The 18,839-nt window shown below is 31.6% G+C and overlaps 1 protein-coding gene across 1 annotated transcript; it reads right to left on the bottom strand.

Moving 5' to 3' along the window:
• Positions 1–11,485: 11,485 nt before the first annotated feature.
• Positions 11,486–17,153, bottom strand: LOC124368474. The gene is made up of 3 exons (XM_046825718.1): positions 16,914–17,153; positions 16,002–16,067; positions 11,486–11,978 (listed from the first exon to the last, which is right to left on the bottom strand). The coding sequence occupies exons 2-3, from the start codon at positions 16,062–16,064 to the stop codon at positions 11,658–11,660; spliced, it is 384 nt and encodes a 127-aa protein (XP_046681674.1). The 5' UTR covers positions 16,065–16,067; positions 16,914–17,153; the 3' UTR covers positions 11,486–11,657.
• Positions 17,154–18,839: the final 1,686 nt, after the last annotated feature.

Genomic DNA, 18,839 nt, shown 5'->3' with positions numbered 1-18,839 from the left:
GAAACGAAATAGTTGGCTTGCAGCTACTTCGTATGGGCCATTTAGATTGAAATCGTTTGTTTATCTGACTGGGAGTTGCTTAATAATTCTTTGAAGCTACTTTATAACGACAGGAGCCAATGCCAAAGAGACTGCTTGACTGTGTCTTTTCGAGGGGATTACTTGAGGCTCAGATGGACGAGAACACCGCTAGAAACGGTTGCGTAGAACCCATTAAACGGATAAACAACTTCAGTTCCGTCCCCAATGTGCCTATCCTTAATTTTAATTTTAATTCGATTGAGAGCTTTTGTTTTATTGTTACTAATTCCCCAAGCTGTTTTGAAATGTTTTTGAAGCAAAAACTGATTTGGAGATAGTATTTCGTTGCTTGGATCACTTTCCTGTGTTTTTATTTTTCTTAAACAAGTTTTGAAATTTCCATTCATTTTATTATTATTAATTTAGGGAACATTTCTCTCTAGAAACCAGAATACCTTTTTTGCAGCAGTTGTTAGCGTGGAAATGTAGGATATCGTTTGACGTTATGAACTGCTGATCTACGAAGTTGAAATGAATTTAGAATATCCCACCTTTCTTTTGAAAGGGAGGTGTTAGAGACGAGCTACGTTTTCTACCGTTATGTCTCTTATTAATTTAATAGTTTTGGGCTACCTTTCCATCTTTACTCCAATAATGACTGCCTATTGTCTATAATGGTCAAACATAGACGTGTTTACCGCGTACATTGCGATACTTGGGCGATTCGTGATTATGTTGTCGATAGCCGATTGCCTTGTATACACTGCTCTAGTCGGAGTTTTGACTAGCAACTCTAGTAAATCGGCTAATCGAATTGTGCTATGGCGAGTATTGTCCAACGTGTCTATGTTGAAATTCCCCGTCAAAACATATTCCTTACGTTAATTATGCCCTTAGGTATGTCAGTTATTGTTCGAATTTTTATGTGGAAGTGTCTCCATTGTCTATAGGAGACCGGTAAACTCCATTCACTGTTTAATTCAGATTTTTCCGTTTGGAGTTTGATTCCGACTCCTTTAATATCTTTTTGGATTATTGGATCAGAAAGGGGGCACATCTTTTTCCTGAAAAATGGCATTGCCTCTACCTGTGGAGTGAATTTGACAATACGCGCAATGTTCTCCTAGTTTAAGCCGTTTTCAGTTACAAGGAGATCAGTTTTCAGATCCTCGCACATAATTTGGTTGTCTTTCAATTTATTGGTAGTGAATTGAGCATATTGGTGAAGCAGTTTTAATTCCGCTTGTAATTTTTATTGTTTTTGTGTTCGTTTATAAATTGTGTCCGCTACATCACAGCACACGAAGGGTGTTCCGCCTTCACCAGATGTCCAATAATTCGCTCGGCCAGGAGGCGCTTGGCCATTGCGCTTTCCATTCAATGGTCAGTGAACCAACGTCGGCTGATGGTATTAAACCTTTGGATATATAGCTCAATGCAGTCTTTCCTCAATATAGCTGTTGACTAGACGAGATGGTTGTTTCAATGGATGGTTGGTGATCAGGCAGGTCGTGTCTGTGAGGAACTGATGCTGGAATCACACTAGCCGAGGTCGTGCAGATGAGGGAGCGTTACTCGAAGTCTCGGAAGAGGTTGTGAGATTCTCCGACTGCGATGTCGTTGGTGCCTGCCAGTAGTGTTACAGCAAGGAGATTGGCCTCAGGTTTGCTTACTCCAGTCACTGCAGTCATCATCTGCTCTTGTTGTTGGATAAGAGCTGACATACCACATGCGTGGCTATCACCATCTATTACTACTGCTCTGAAATCCGAGTTTGTTCTTTTTGTAAATCGTGAGCAGCTTCAGTTCAATTCCTGTCCTTATAATTTTGTTCATGAATTTTAGCAAGTCATTCACTAATCATAAAGTCCGTCCAAAACACTCACGGCTATAAGTCCAAATTATGCTACGATGAAAAAGAAGCGAGTGGTTATAAACCACTAAAAGAAAACTGGTTAAATTATATAACTGGTTTTATTACAGCTATAGTCAGATAAAATGGTGATCACACATGATGCCTAGGCCTACCCTATCATTATAATATTATTAAATGTAGTATTAATTGCCTGAAGTAGTGCATGGTGTTACTGAAGTGTCTAAAATTATCGATACACTTATAAAGTAAAAATTTCATTACACTATGATATAAGAAGTTTCCTTGGTTTGAAACTTATATATATATATATATGTATATATATATATATATATATATATTCAACAATACGGCCTACCTTTGTGCTACTCACTTAATTCGATTTAAAATGCTCTGTAATAATATTCACAAAATTCATACGTTATGCAATTTATTTATATGTTAAATCATTTATAAGTTTAATAAATACATAGTTTATACAAAAACACCAGACAAAATACCACATACAATATCATAAATAATAAATGTATAGTGCGTATTACAATGAAAAAGATAATAAAGGAGATAGATAATAATAATTTTATAATACACTAAGATTGACAGACATTTGATATTAAAGTATTTATCTGTAAACAGGAAAGGAAAAGCATTTATCAATATACCAAAACTCGGAACAGTGTCACTGCAGTGAAAAAGGTCACAGTCGACGATAACATATCAACGCGATCATTGTGAAAATCAAAAAAGAATTTACTTTTTTAATAATTCTAGACGATTAACCTTGTCGAATGCTTTAGCAAAATCCATGGAAACTACACCCACCTGTCCTCTTTTGTCCAAAACTGAAGTACAATAATCCACGAAAAAAAGAAAAAGGTTTGTATTAATGGAGCTACCAGACAAAAAGAACCTATCCACAAAAGGGATGATAAAATTCCTTACGTGTTGAAGAATTCTACGATATACGAGTAAAATTGACTCGAATAACTTAACAGGTGTTGATGAAATAGTGACAGAACTACATTTTTGTATGCTTACAGGTATTTTTAATATTGGTACCAATTTTGTACCACTTTGGTAACTTTCCAGAGGATAGGAAAGCAGTTTGATTTAATTGAAATATAAAATTTAATGGAAGAACTAATACACTAAAAAATATTCTACTGTACGTTTTGATTTCGGGTGACACTCATTTTATTTGAATGGCGGTCAAACTCTGCGACGTCAGATTGATATCAAGTCAATATACTATATTGACTATACAATATATATATATATATATATATATATATATATATATATATATATACTGTATATATATATATATATATATATATATATATATTATTTATTTTGTAATAAGTGTTAATAATTTGAGTTTGGGAGGGTATCTGGATTGTAGCAGTTGGTGAGGCTCGGCAAATGTGTGGGTGGAGTTGGTCCAAAGTGATTAAAGCAAGTATCAGCCATGTCACGGTACAGAACAAAACGAACAAGCTACGAAACGACACTAGTACATGAATTACAAAAATATGAACAAATATTTCCCAATAACCAAAGCAAAAACTTGCAAAAAAATGCACAAATACTCACCTAAGATGTGGCTTAACTTGATAAAATTAAGAACTGAAAAACGGTTATCTTATGTTAGAGAGACATAGAAATATAATCTACCAAACGAATATACATTTGAAAGCGCACGCCTCTCTTAATTCTCCTTGATTTTTCGATATCAGTTCTAACGCCCTTCAACGACAAACAAATATTTTTCATAATCTAAGGCGCAATCTGACTTCGTTACGACACCGCTGATGATATGTATAACATATACAATTTTAAGTGATTTGCTATTACAAGTTTATGCATTGATAAGAAGCAGCCAGTGTATTATCAGTTTTACCAAAGTTCAAGGTCAGATTTATATTTTGAATCAGTGAAATTTGTGGATTGATTACAATTTCGATACTCTGCTTTTGTGTGTGACATGGGCGAATTTAGTGGAAAACTAGCAACTGATTTGAATGTGAGACTTTTTTAATCCAATCTCTGTACCAGGGCCGGATTTAAGCATAGGCGACACAGGCCTAGGAGCCCGCACCACAATTACAATTACAAAATAATGTCACTGATCATGATTTATTATTGTATATAGTACATTGTGCGTACATATTTGATACAAGACCATGTTTGTGAATGTACAGGGGTAGTGTATGGGAGTAGAGCAGCGGATTGGTGTGCGTTTGAAGTATCTCTCACCGGTGCGAGGAGCTGATAGCGAGTACCGCACCTGCGGGCAAGAGTCAATGTTGCTACTAGCGCTAGTTTTAGGAGAAAACAGTTTAACAGCATATATACCTTGCGCTAGACATTTATTGAATTTATTACTACAAGCTGCAGCCAGTTATCAAATTGAATACTACACTAGAGTCATTCATAGTTAGAACCTTGTTAAGAGTGGTATGTTTGAATAGAAAAATTTTTGTATAGTAATATCATTCAATAAATAAAATATTATATAACAATCTTGTTCTATTTGCCTAATTTTTTATGCACTGTTAAAATACTTTAATCGTTGTTCAGTTAGTCGGGACCAAAACGAATCCAATAAAACATAAAACATAATACCCGTTATAGCCATTCTTAAGTTATAAAAGGTGAAACTAACCCGACTTTGTTTTATGTATATAGATTCTGTTTAATTCTTTCTGTAGCGGTCTTCTTCTGTAGCCTACTGAACAATATTTAGGTAGATAACATTTTATCAAGTGTTTTCCTGGTTCGTGCTTATTATTAGAACGTTTACTTCCTGTCCGCTGCCCACTGTCCGTAAATTGCACAAAACTAGAAAACTTGTTAACTCGTCCTAACTGTTAAGGGAGATAACTTACTGACTGATAAGGTATATCAGTAAAACTATGGGGTTATTTATAGCTTGCTTCGCACCATTTTTATTGTTTTTGGAAGGTAGAAAGAAAACTCCGCTTTTAGATAATTTATTTTGCGTCTTTTTCGAATATGATGTAATTAGTTTGTTCCATGTGCTGTCAATTTTCAGTTTATTCGTGTACCAAATTGTGGTAATATAAAAGGTATACATGAATTTAACGAATTTAGAATGGAGATATAAAATTTACATGCGCATTCACCATTAGTGTCTGACGATAATAGTAGCATCAACAGTGTTAACAGTATCTTATATACATTTTAATAATGTCCCATATACATTTTAAATAGATGTTTTATTGCTGTATTAATTTTAAAATGTACTGAATCAATATATAAATAAAATAAAGTTAAAATTGTGCAATAACTGTAGTAAATACTATTAAAAGTAAGTGACAAAAATTTTGAGTAAAAGAACAATTAATAATTAAGAAGTTAATTAAGTAGCCTACAGGGTGTCCCACAGGGTGTAGAGCACCAGCTAACATTTCCTCATCAGAGACAAATTAATTAAATGATCTACAAATCTTTCGAATTTGGACAGAAGTGACAGCATCGCTGCAAAACTCCTCAATCGGAAAACCGATTGTAGGACTGGAGGTCCACTTGTCGAGGATGGCTGACGTCACTTTTCTGCAGGGTAGGCCAGTTAGTACACGCCGACCCCCTTCCTACTTTTCAAAGCTTACCTGGTCGTGCATTAGTTTTTATACCTGCACTCATTCTTCATTCTGATCAGTGATGCCTCCTCTACATTCGCACAGCGTACTGCTAAGGCAGTAAGTATTAACAAAAGTACTAAAACCAAAACTCAAGCCATCATATATGAAATGGATTACTAATTGAGATTAAGTTTAAACGAATTCCACATAGCATTATAGTACTATCTGAGTAATTCGGCATTATCCTAATGATCCATAAGTATCTACAGTAAGTTTGTATTAGTTATTCCTTATCTTGGTCCATCGTTAGTATAATACTGTATATGCGAGTAGAAACGTTACTCATAGTACACGTCATTTGAAATGGATGATTCATTGTTTTTAACACTTTTAATAATTAAAACAACCATTTAGTTCATATCTAATATATTACATTTATATTTGTATCAAATTACGTTAAATAGATAACTATACGAAGACAAAATATTTTATTACCTTAAATAGTGGCTCTTGGCCTATAAACCAAAAAGTAAACGAAACTATCTGCCTACAGAGACATACTAACTTATATAAAACTGCCGCTAACAATAGGTTGTAAATCATTCAATCAGAAATTCGATAAGACCGGATAAGTAAGTTGTTTAGTTTCATTCAAACTCCAAATTGCTATTCATCGCTATATCCCACTGCGATAATGTGTAAAGTTAATTCAGTTATTAATCCAGGAACGACAGGAGATAATATGTTTAGTTACTAGCAGTTACCAGCGACTTTGAACGCAACAGATTCTGAAATATTTTCTTAAACTATATGCGTTTTTCTTCAATCAATATTATATAAATGTTTCAAAATGTTGAGTTTAGGTAATAAAAAAATCAAATGCCGTAAAGTTTTTAAAGGTACACGATTACAATTCATGTTAAAACTACTAGTCACCCGCGGTTTTGCACGCAATTTCGTATGAACATTTTTGGTTTGAGTGAATTATATATGCGACGCTAATGTTGAGACTTATTTGTTCCTAAAATCAAGGAAATATGTCTTAAAGTGTATAATTATAATTAAAATTATAATATAACTTAAAGACATTGTAATTTATTCTAAGCTTAATATATTTTGTGACCTAGTTGATGTTGCCTTGTTTCCTAGATCAAGGAAATATATATATACGTACAAAGGTCTGAGAAGCCTACTTATGTCAAAAGTGAACCAAGATGCATTTTATATCAGTCTTTACATTTGTAGTAAAAGTTGTATGGTAAATTTTTCTTTGATATATGCATTAGAGTACTCATCAACCACTGTATACTTAATATTTACTTGTTTGTACCGTTAAAAGTAAACTTTTCCTACCACTTTTAATTTTTTATCTGTATATTTTTACTATGTGCTAAACAGCGCTTGCAGAAAAGTTGAAATAAGAAATGATGTTTGCTTTCAAAGCTAAACATATAAACAAATTCAAAATAGTTATTAAATGAATAAAACCTAGCTGTTCTGTATACAAGCTCACCATACTCAATATTTGCTTAAGTATACAGTTAAAAGTAGACTTTTACTCAAACTTTTAATTTTCGTATCTGAATATTTGTCACCTGTGGTTGCAGAAAAGGTTGAAATAAGAAGTGTTGTTATTATGAAGCTTATTCTATGCTTTTAAAGACCATTAATTACAAATAGTGATCATATTAATTACACATTTGTTTGTGCTGCCATAAAATGTTTACTCAGAACAGTTGACTAAAGTTATCAAGCCCTTATAATATTATATAAAAGTTTTTTATCTCTTTACCTCATCTTCAGTGCACTTTTACAATACTTAAGCCTTGTTCTGCTGGTCGGGGCAAAAACGTATCCAATAAAGCAGACCATTATAAGCGTTACAGCCATTCTTAAATTATAAATGTTGTAACTAACCCGACTTGGTATTATGTATATAGATTTTGTTGAAATTCTTCCTGTAGTTGTCTTCTTCTCTACTCTACTGAAAATTATTTGGCATTATAGAGTACGGATCTCGAAACAGTCATTCAAGTGCTGCAGAGTGAGTACGACGATCCCTTGTCAACACTTCGTCATATATATATATATATATATATATATATATATATATATATATATACTAGCTGTTTCCCGCGGCTTCGCACGCTTTTCGTAAGTTTTGCCCGCGTATGAGCATTTCTGGTTGAAGTAAATTATATTTCCAACCCCGATGTAGATTTTACCTTGATGTCACGATCAAGAAAATATGTCAAAAATGTATTGTACATGCATAATGTATTTTATTACAAAAGTGGTCTACCACTCAACCTTTAAGTTCAACCAAAAATTTAGTTTAGACAATTATACATCATAACTTAGCGCCTTCAAAATAGTGTTTCACTGTTTAATATACGTATCTATCTCGTAATTGCAGGTTATAATGTGCAGGCGCTTTGAAAACTTTTCTTCATTTTATTCGTTTATATTCACGACATAAGCGAATAATTCAGATAATAACTATCCTATCTTCTAAGTTAGACTAAATTACGGATACATGTGAAATTTGATTGAAATTGGTTCAGTCGTTTTGGAGTTTTATTGGCAACATACATCGTGACTCAAGATTTTTATATATATAAGATATACACAAGATAAACCTTGAACCTTCAAAGTTTCAAATTGTTAATATGCTGTACGTGCCCTCTTCCCCAAATGTTAGTCACAGTACGCCTATGGAGTTCTGTACTTGGCCATGCGAAAGTTGGCCAGGTCTCTACTTCTGTATTGGTGTATGTCGCTATCCCGAACTGAGAAACATTTGAATTGGCAGGAAAGCACGGCGTGGAGAATATAGAGGCTAGGCAAGGTCAGCAATCCAAGCTCTCCGAAGGATACTTTATATGACTCTCTTGGATTTAATTTGATTCTGAGAGCTTTCTTTTGCGCTCTAAACACTCTTAAAGTTGTATCCAATTAACCACCCCATAATGTCAGACCATAAGCTAAATGTGGACGTATTATTTCAACGCAAGTAGTCTTCAGAATATCCAAGCAAAAGAATTTTGCGGTTTATGGGTTATAATTATGAGTAATTACTGAACTCATAAAACAGATAGTTTGGTCCTGAGTAAGGCGACAGAAGGGTAGCCATATGTTGTGATAAAGCTTATTAAATGTAAAGGTACAGTTTTTTAGTCTGTTAGTTTACAGGGATAAGTGAAAGCCATTAGTGCTGTATTCTCTGATATAAATATAACATATTTATTTCCGCAAGAGCTTGTTGTTTGGCCATAATATGTTATTAGGTCGAGATTTTGCTGATGGTATCTGAGGTTAGCCATAATTGTTTTTCAATAAAATCGAGGTGTAATTTTTGACAATGTACATTAATGCAAGGTATGAACGCCAGTGGTAAATTCAGTATAGAAAGCTTTTAATATTTAGTTTTTAAGGCGTTCAGGAAGAACAATATCTTTTGATGATGATGATTTGTTTCTTTCACAAAGAGTACCATATTACAAGTCTAACTGCACAGCACTTTGCATTATTGTAAGTGTAGAATTGCTTAATTGCAATAAATATCTTGATTCTTGAAAACTAGGTTTTGTTTTACACATGAAACGAGTTGTTTTAATTTAACTAGATTCTAACTGTTACAAATTCATTGAATTATTTTTAACAAAAAGAAAAAGCAACTTTGAGTTATAGCAGTTCAAGGGTAATAACTAAAAAATAGTAGATTAGAGATACCCAACGATGGCTTTTCTATGGAAAAAGTCTCTACAATCCAATCCTTTCCGTAGACATGGGTCGTGGTGCTGATGGATAATAAATATTTTCCGAATACTTTGAGGCTACAAATTTTCCAGCACACCGACATGCCACACCAGATTTCTTGTGACTGTCTCCAATAACATTGAGAATGTTCCGAGGCGCCTTGCAACGAAATGTGGGTTATTCAAATACGACTCATTGGATGAATAGGGAAAATAATGATACAAGAAAAAAATTATTGTTCCTAAGGTTAGGTACCCGATATTTTGCCGCTATTTACAGTTTTCTAATAACAACCAAGTGAAGACGCTTGTGTTTGAATTTAGAGTTTTGGTGTATAAACATATGTTAGATAAATATGAATCTTTTAAGTTTAGAGAATTATAATTTTCGTCACTTTAATTTAGACTCATTGTTATAATAAATACTAAACTTTTATAAATAACTAAAATCAGCATATAATTTGAGGTGGACATTAAAAAATAATTTGCCTACAAATGGTTTATTCATATTTTGGAATGTGGAATGTTTCTAGTTTACAATCAATATACTCTATACTCACTATACTAAATTTGCTATCAAAACGTTGAAACTTTACGTTTTAAATTCATAAACTTCTGCTATCGACCTAAATTACTTCTAACTAACTGGACCAATAAAGCTACATCCGAGCCTACGATTTTGGATATCACATATACAAACCAATCCAGACGTAAATGTAAAGTAAGATTCAATGGTTTGTTAACGTAACACGGTGGGATGCAAGTCGCTATCACCTCAAACAAAGAAGTAAACATGCTGGTAAAGCTTGTAAACTAATTTTTAGTTTAAGTTTAAACATTCCATTGTGAATTGTTAGAAAGTTATAAGTTCAGTGACTAACATGTCCACAAATACTATTCTTTCTCACGATCCGTAGTTGCTTAAAATGTGCAATTTGTAATTTTTTACCTATAACCGATCTTCCTGGTGTTCTGTTTTACTAATGCAACACTATTTGCATATCTCGAGTTTCTAAAAATATAAATTTATCAGAAATTCAAATAACTTTTTAAAGAAATAAGCATTAAAGAGAACACGTGGCATAAGACGACGGGTATTGGGTCTGTGCTAGAGATAGTCTAGATCAAATCCTGTCTGTTACTGCAGCATTTTTATCAGTACCTTTGATCTTGTACTGTATCGACTGTCCTACTGATACGACACATGATGAGGTTTATCCTGCATATATTATGTTTATGTAAAACAAAACCACATATTTTTATCAGTACCATTGATCTTGCTCACAACAATAGCACACATTTATGAGTATACCGTAAATAAACATTGGCAGTATTATTTAGTAATGATAATTATTATTAATGTATTTTCATCGTTAATATTTGTTTCTTGACTGTAGGTCTTATTAAATTTCTACTTTTTTAAAAACTACAGTTGTACAATAAGCTCTAGACACAGCAAATGAGTTCATACAAAACATGATCTGCTTGTTATTTAAGTTGACGGGCACAGTCTGATGAAACACGACATTAAAGGTAGAGAAAGAATACTTGTTTGAATTCAAAATAGACCCAAAATCATCAAGCATGTTCCATATTAGAAATTCATATTGGGCATTTGCTGTGTTTGAAATGCAACGCGCGTTGTCAGTTAGAATAACTGATTTAGTTTTGAGAGCAACGCTATTTAGTCCAGATAAAACAAACTTATTTATATGACCGTTTCGTACTGCAATACATAAACTGTTATTCACAATTATTAGCAAAAATCCAATGACATATTCCTTTTGAACAAACTAAGTAAATTATAGTTTGATAATCCTATTGGCTAGCCTGTGGGTGGAACTCGTACATGTGTTGTTTAATTATTAAAAAAAGATAAAATCTAGGCACGTTTATCTAATTTTTGTTGATAACTTAAATAACTTTTAAAATACCACGAGAGATTCGAATTTCTTTAAAAGTTTAGAGCCGGATAAATAAAAACAGTTTTGAATGTTACCCCAATATACAAATTTACACTTTTAACAACACTGTCACACAAGGATAAACACTGTTAAGACCTTATTTGTTGTTGCAGGATTGTGTGAGATTTCTCTTTTATTGTAAACATTTTTACGACACAACGTGTTATAATTTAAGATCAAATACATTTTTTTGTATAAAGGCCCACATGTTATTATAATTAATGGAAACCTGGAAAGGTCTTAGGTAGGTCTAATAAAAAGAAAGTCTTTACAATAATATTATTTTTTAATGCTTCATGAAAATATTTTAGTGTTGTGCTAAATAAAGAATTAGATAGGGAGGTCCCTATTTAATGAGATGCCAACTAAAAACCATGTATATGGAAGGGGGAAGGTAACATGTAGGAGGTTTCGCTAGTAGCATTCCTTGAGGCTTTCAATAGGGTGTATGAGCTGCTGGGAGGTAGTATGGTTGTGGTGGCATATACGGAGGGTAGGGATATTGTGGATATTGGACTCCTGCAGGTTTTCCAACAAACCCTTGGGCCATATCACCATAGCCTCCACGGCCATGGCCTATACCTGCGCCTGCATGCACTCCTAGCAGATTAGCACCGATCCCGAGTCCGAAAAGCGAGGAACGAAGAGAAACTCCTTTATTCTTTGGGTTTGCTCTGTGTTTCTTTAGTTCTTCTAAAGTTGGAATCACGCTGCTGGATATTGTGGGAGGTGTTTCTATGGAGCTGGAGACTTCTTCCTAAAAATGATAAATATATACTGTGTGTGTATGTACTATATAGATATCAATAGGTACTACAATATTGCAGTCAACATGTAATATTATATGCTAAAGTGCTATTATCACATTGTTTTACATAAATAAAACTATTAATATAATGATAACATTTTTATAAATCCATTGTATAGATTCACTAAGCGACTATATATAAACTTCTTTAATAATAATCAAAATCATAATTCTTTAGTTTGTATGAGAGTTCAGAGGCGAAATTAGAGCCACGTGGCTCTTTCTTAGATTTAATACTCAAAAAGCAACATAATAAAATATATAAATCGAATGAAAAGAATGTGATATTTATTCTTATTACATGAAATACATTTTTGTTACTGTCCCATTTTCTGAAATGTTGTACTATCTTTTATCATAAGTACTCAGGCATTTTATAACAGATACCTACATAATTGTATTTATTAAAAAACATGAAGTGTGTGGTTTGAAATATATTTTACATCTTTATTACATATTATCATGACAACATGCAGTATAGTGTAATATGAGATGCCTCAATTTTTTATTCCATATTACTGCCAGGCTATTTCTCTTAATTATTCTCTAAAATAACAAAACCAAACGTTGCTCATTGTATAGTTTGTAAACACATTTTAGTTGTTTGGGAAACTCAAAGATATGGATATTCAAGTATTAATGATATTCCCCGACTTTCCTCGTACATAAGAGGCTAATCATACCGCTAAGCATTAAAGTGAACACACAATTCTGCGTAAACGTTGTTACAGTTAGGTGCATTATATTACTCGAGTAGTGTGAACAAAACAGTGGTAATATAAACTTTAATTGGTAAGTTTGATTGTAACCGATCCAGGTACCCTGGGTGTAACTGATTACTCGCTAGGCAGTAGTTTTAAAATTATATTAGTCATAGTGTGAATTTGCTCATTTTATTTTAATACAACAGACGTTAAACTGACATATTTCTATTTTGAAAAAAGGATTAAAATTTAAGTTTCAATATAAAACATATATATATATATATATATATATATATATATATATATATATATATATATATATATATATATCTTTAATTAAACTTCCTTTATAAATATTCCTTATTAATTAAGATTATATTAGGTAGCTGGACTTTAGGAATTTGGCATCGTTGTATTATTTTTTGGGGGGCTGTTCATGATGTAGATAAATTTCCACAAAACTTTACTTTCAATGATACAATTGTAATCAATGCTGGCAGTAATGTTATCAGACCTAATCTAAAGACAGTGTTGTCTCAAAATGTTAGATTAAGATAGAAGTGTTAAAAACTAAAACTAATTTTATTGTAGTTTCTTTACCGCCCAGGTTTGATGGGCCAGATATGAACGAAGTGGTACTTGAGTGTAACAAGGATCTTTATGAGAACTCTGTTATAGAAGATTGTGAAATTGTGGCTCCAAATGCCTATCAATGAAAACTGTTTACTGTTCACGACCAGCATTTGTATCAAAATGGTAAGAGAGGTCCGTTCTTAGTCCTTTTTTATTTTTAGTTATAATAAATGATTTTCCGAACAACCTCAATATCTATGCAGACGACACATCAGTTTTTGCAAATAATATAATTATATAATATATATAGTATATATATATATATATATATATATATATATATATATATATATATGTATATATAATATAATAAACTCCATGCAGGCTAGTATTGAAACTGCACAACTGGAAGCAGGAAACTCGTGTAGTTCCAATAGTCTTCACTGTGACCAGGAAAATCCAAAATTTCCTTCTCAGTTTGTCAACAGAGCAGTCGCAGTCAGTAACTTTATTGGTCATCTGGATCGATACTAAATTAACTTGGTCAGATCACGAGGCAAGTTATGTAAAAGAATCTCGAGAGTTAGCCTTTTGTTGCGGAAGCTGGGGGACTTAATATCCACAGAATATTTGAAAACTTGCTAATTTGGTTTGTTCCAATTACATACATAAAATGGCCTTATTCTCTGGGGTCATTCCATAGGATCTTGTTTCTTCAAAAGAAGGTGGTGAGGACTATTTGTAGAGTGGCACCGCAAGATCATTGTAGGCCTTTATTTATTCATAGCAAAATTTTAACAATCAATAATTTTTACATATACAAAATTTTAATATTCGTTAAAACTAACATTCACATTTTTTCAAGCAGGAATGAAATTCGTAATCACTTAACACGCAATAGATACAAATTAGATATACCCCAACATATATTGGCTAAAATTGGATCATCTCACCAGAAATGCAATTATATTTTTACCAAATTACACAGTTCAGCCAGGGACACATTTTAAACAAAGCTTAAAAACAAGATCCTTGATTGGCCGCAAATAAATCCTTTTTATACAATTCAAGGATTTTTAAACTGTGATGTGTAGTTGATATTGTAATATTTTAACTAATAAGAATTTATCTATATATCTTTTATAAATAAAATATTTTACATTAAATTAAAAATAATTTTCACTGTAGTTATCTTACTGTTCAAATGTATTTCAGTGTTGAATTAATTATATTTATTGACGATTCCTATTTCAATTATGTCGTGATCAATGGAAAAAAGAATTTCAACTTTGACTTTTGACTTTACGTATGTAGTATAATTGTGTAACATACAAAGACGCTAAATGTTGTTAAATGTAAGGTATATGTAAAACAGTATAAAAGTACTGTAAGTGGTATCAAACAGGGCTTTGACAATAAATGGTACTTCGTTTTGAACTCTTGAAAATTTTGACCCATTTGAATACCAGTCTGGATATTGACCATACTGTACAACACATTAAACATTATCTAGGATTTTGTAGTAATACCTAAACAATGTGCATTTCCATAAATCGTACATTTAACGATTACACACTAAACGACCATGCACTAGGTAGTATAATCTAAATATGTAATGTTATTTAATATACAACATCCCAGTTTACATTTATGTGCAGAAGGTTACAGTGGATAAGATTTGGAACATTTACTTATCAAAATGTGATGTTGAAATATTACATGCTTTTAAAATTGTTAATGGATATTCATCGTCAAATATAAAATAGCCTAATTTATGAATTTATAGATCATATTTTCTGATTTTGAAATAATTTTTTTAATTTTTGAAATATTTTCTGACTGCATTAAAATAACTTTAACCAATTCAATTTATCTCACATGGATGATATACGTTACAAACAAATTTCAAAAGCCTCAAAAAAATTAAAAATTTTTAAGCTTTAACGGTTACACCTTATTTAATGGTTACAGCTCTGAAGTAGTAAACTTTTACGATATGCGTTTATTTAAGAAAATAAATACAATCAATACCGATAAAGGTAATGTTATCAATGTGATAATGTGTAGCATATCTAATACAAAATTTTGATATTCCCAGCATGTACGCGGAATAGAACACAAAATAGGACGAGTAGTATATGTACAGTATACACATTTGTAAGAACTCAAAACAATTACAGATTTTCTAACCAATTCCATTTACTTATAAACTTTATATAATAGTAGTAAACGTCACTGCAGTTACAGGTTATGAATTTATTCTACCTTAATAAAAAACATGCATTGGCTTTTTTACGTTTGTCCAAAGCACAATACTTTTTTATGCCAACTAATCACTTATAATAATTACATGTTTGTTGTTAAATTCATATTTAGAAGACTACCAGTTACTTATTGCAAGTTATGAATATTTTTTCTACGTCGGTGTTATTAAACTTGTTTTACATGACAGACTCTGATAAATTTGAATATAAATTTCATGTTAATTAGGCATAATGATTAATATATTAACATAGAAAATATATTCTCAACAGTTTTTATTTTCTACGGCTACCCTACCGTTATTTATGGATTACAACCTTTGCAAATATATTTATTACCATTATATTTTTAACTTAAATATGCATTTACATTGAAATTAATGAAAAATAAAATCATATATAACTAGATATATAACAAATGACATATTTCTTACCATTGTATCGCTGCTAACAATCGCTACCACCAGGCAGAAACAGATAAGATTCTTAAACATCATTTCCTGTAACAGTAACATAAAAGGTAGTTCGTTATATCAGCGTATATGTAATATTTTGACTTTTTACTCATTAGAACAATGATAAAACAGTCGCTAAAGCTCAAATCCTATGGAGTGGCTTGCTTCATCTCCATTCTCGGTATTGCTTTTGTAGAATGAAGTTGCATGCAAAATTTCAAATCGATAAGTTATTTTACGAGATATTGTGCGGACAGACAGACAGACAGAAATAAAATTACTTTTGTAATATATTTGAGTAATTAGGTTTGTATAAAAAACTAATTACCAAATTAATAATATAATTCTCAATATAACAATTATAGGTATGATTTAATATCTGAATATACAAAAGTAAATATAATAAACCAATAAACCAACAAAAGTAAATATAATTAGGTTAATATTTATTTTACTGGATTCTTACATTTAAGTAAATACGTAAAATACAGAAGCATATTATTCCTTAGTTTTCCTCTTCCTTATTCTTGGCATTTTTGTTTCATTCGGAGTTTACTATTTATGTAATTTAATAAGAAATGTTCACTTTTATATACAAACAAATAATAATAACACTAATATATAATTTGTTTCCATTTACGGTAAATAATTTAGAAAAATATGTTTTATAATTAAAACAATTCTTGTAAAGTTCATTTTAGAAAATTTAATACTAAAATTTAATATAATTGTACTTTATTATAGTTTCACAATGCTTTTACTAATTTAGTGGTTGATTATCCAATAAATCTGTATCAAGTTATATAGGAACAGATCAGATATAAAATAAATATTATATAGAAAATTTCAATGTGACAAAAATAGGCTATTATATAAAACATAACTACTTACGTGGTGTATTCTTGAGCGAGTGAATCGAGACTGAATGTAGCCAGAAGTGTATCGTCGTCTTACTGAATGGTATAAAATAAAACCATGAATATCCCGTGACAGTTGTGATATCAAGAACAGAGAATTTCCATTGTGTTAGTTTAATTGGCGTGACCAATAATTTATGTTTCTTGTTCCGCTATTGGAAAAATACAATTGCTTATATTAATAACGCTCGATATCAGTATAGTTGAACAGAGTTTGATGGTTTTAGTGTTGCTTTCTATAATTGAAACCTTATCAGACCTTTATGCAAGTAATGAAATATAATCTGACGATGTTTCTAATAATTCAGCAAAAAGTTTGAATTTGATAGTTAAAAAACTTAAAAATAATGAATACAAAAGAGAAAAATATAATTAAACTAAAATATATTTTCTCAGAAGATATACAGATCGTGTTTCTTGAGTAGTAGACAAGAAATACAAGCAACAAACACACACACACACACACACACACACACACACACACACACACACACACACATAATTTATACATAGTTTGTCATTTACGTTAAATTAATTAATAGGACATTAACAAATTAATTGCATATTAGATTTGTTGGAACCGGTTTAAAAATAAAATAATTACACCTATTTTAAGTTTTAAGTATTTAAGCTTTCTTGGCAAAAGTATATTCGTAGATCCAAGTGTTGACTTTTGTTCAACATAATATTGAACATATTATATAATAATATAATATTGAACAATTAAATACTTGAAAATGTTATGTGATTTAAGTTTCTCCATCGTTAACTTTGATCATAGATCAAATCAAAATTATAGCAGTATTTTGAATTTTCCGTGACACTATACGTTTACAAAGACTAAAAATAATACGTTTACAAAGAGTAAAACTACTGTTTAAGTAAATATTAAAATCTTTATACTACACTTTTTTGGGTTTGATTCTGTTTTACGAATACTACGAAGCTTAAGACATTTAATGAAATAAAGCCACAAACTTATCGGCAGTGCACATTTTCTCAGGATTTTGCGCTAGGAGGTTTAGACCTATAGGTTAAGGATATTAGTAACAGGGAGTTGTGCTTTCAGGTACGATCATAACTCCCAGAACCATGATAATCCGTAAATATCCTGACTTGTTTATACACACACGCGCACGTGCGCACGCAAACACACACACACACATATACAAAATAATGGATTGCTCCCAAGGGTTTCCAATATTTTATGAAGAAAATCAACACTTTGCCTAGCATTGGAAAAACAGGGTCTGTATAATGTTGAGCATACCTAAAGTCATTACAAACCCTGTAAGTTTACTGATTATTTCAGTTGCATGACTATTTTTAGACCCTTCTTTTACATAATAATCATCCATGCCGAAAAGCTTCAATTTTAAAGTCAATCATAAACTATTAAATTATCCAAACAACAACCAAACATTTGGTTTTATAGGGTAAGTGGAAATACTCAGTTGACATTACCTATTTGAGTGCTTGGCAAAACTTTCGATAAACTAACATATTACTAATGATTACTAATTATTTCCTAATTATAGTCCTTGATGATGTTAATGTGCGTGTTAAAATAAATATGATAGTAGTTTTCTCACCTGAGCATGCCTGATTGTTCGTATTTTGCTTCATTTAATATTTTTTAATAAAAAAGCCCTTTTTTGTGTGGAGAAAATGATTTATTTAAGTCAAAGTTGATATTGTTTAAAATAACTCATTTAATGTCGGCTTTTACTCTATGGAATGGAATGTTCTGGCAAAGCTACCATTTCCACTTACGATCCGTTTTAAACCAGTTTTACAACGAGAGATGGAGTTGCAGTCGCTGGATGCTGCCTCGGTCTCACTGCCTCGCGGTACTTCCTCTACGTATCGGCCTACACAGCGTATATACGTTAAAGCTACC

Source organism: Homalodisca vitripennis, chromosome X (genome assembly GCF_021130785.1).
Source record: "Homalodisca vitripennis isolate AUS2020 chromosome X, UT_GWSS_2.1, whole genome shotgun sequence".
NCBI lineage: Eukaryota > Metazoa > Arthropoda > Insecta > Hemiptera > Cicadellidae > Homalodisca > Homalodisca vitripennis.
Note: the sequence above shows the minus strand (reverse complement) of the source record. Positions and strands in the feature narration are given on the sequence as shown.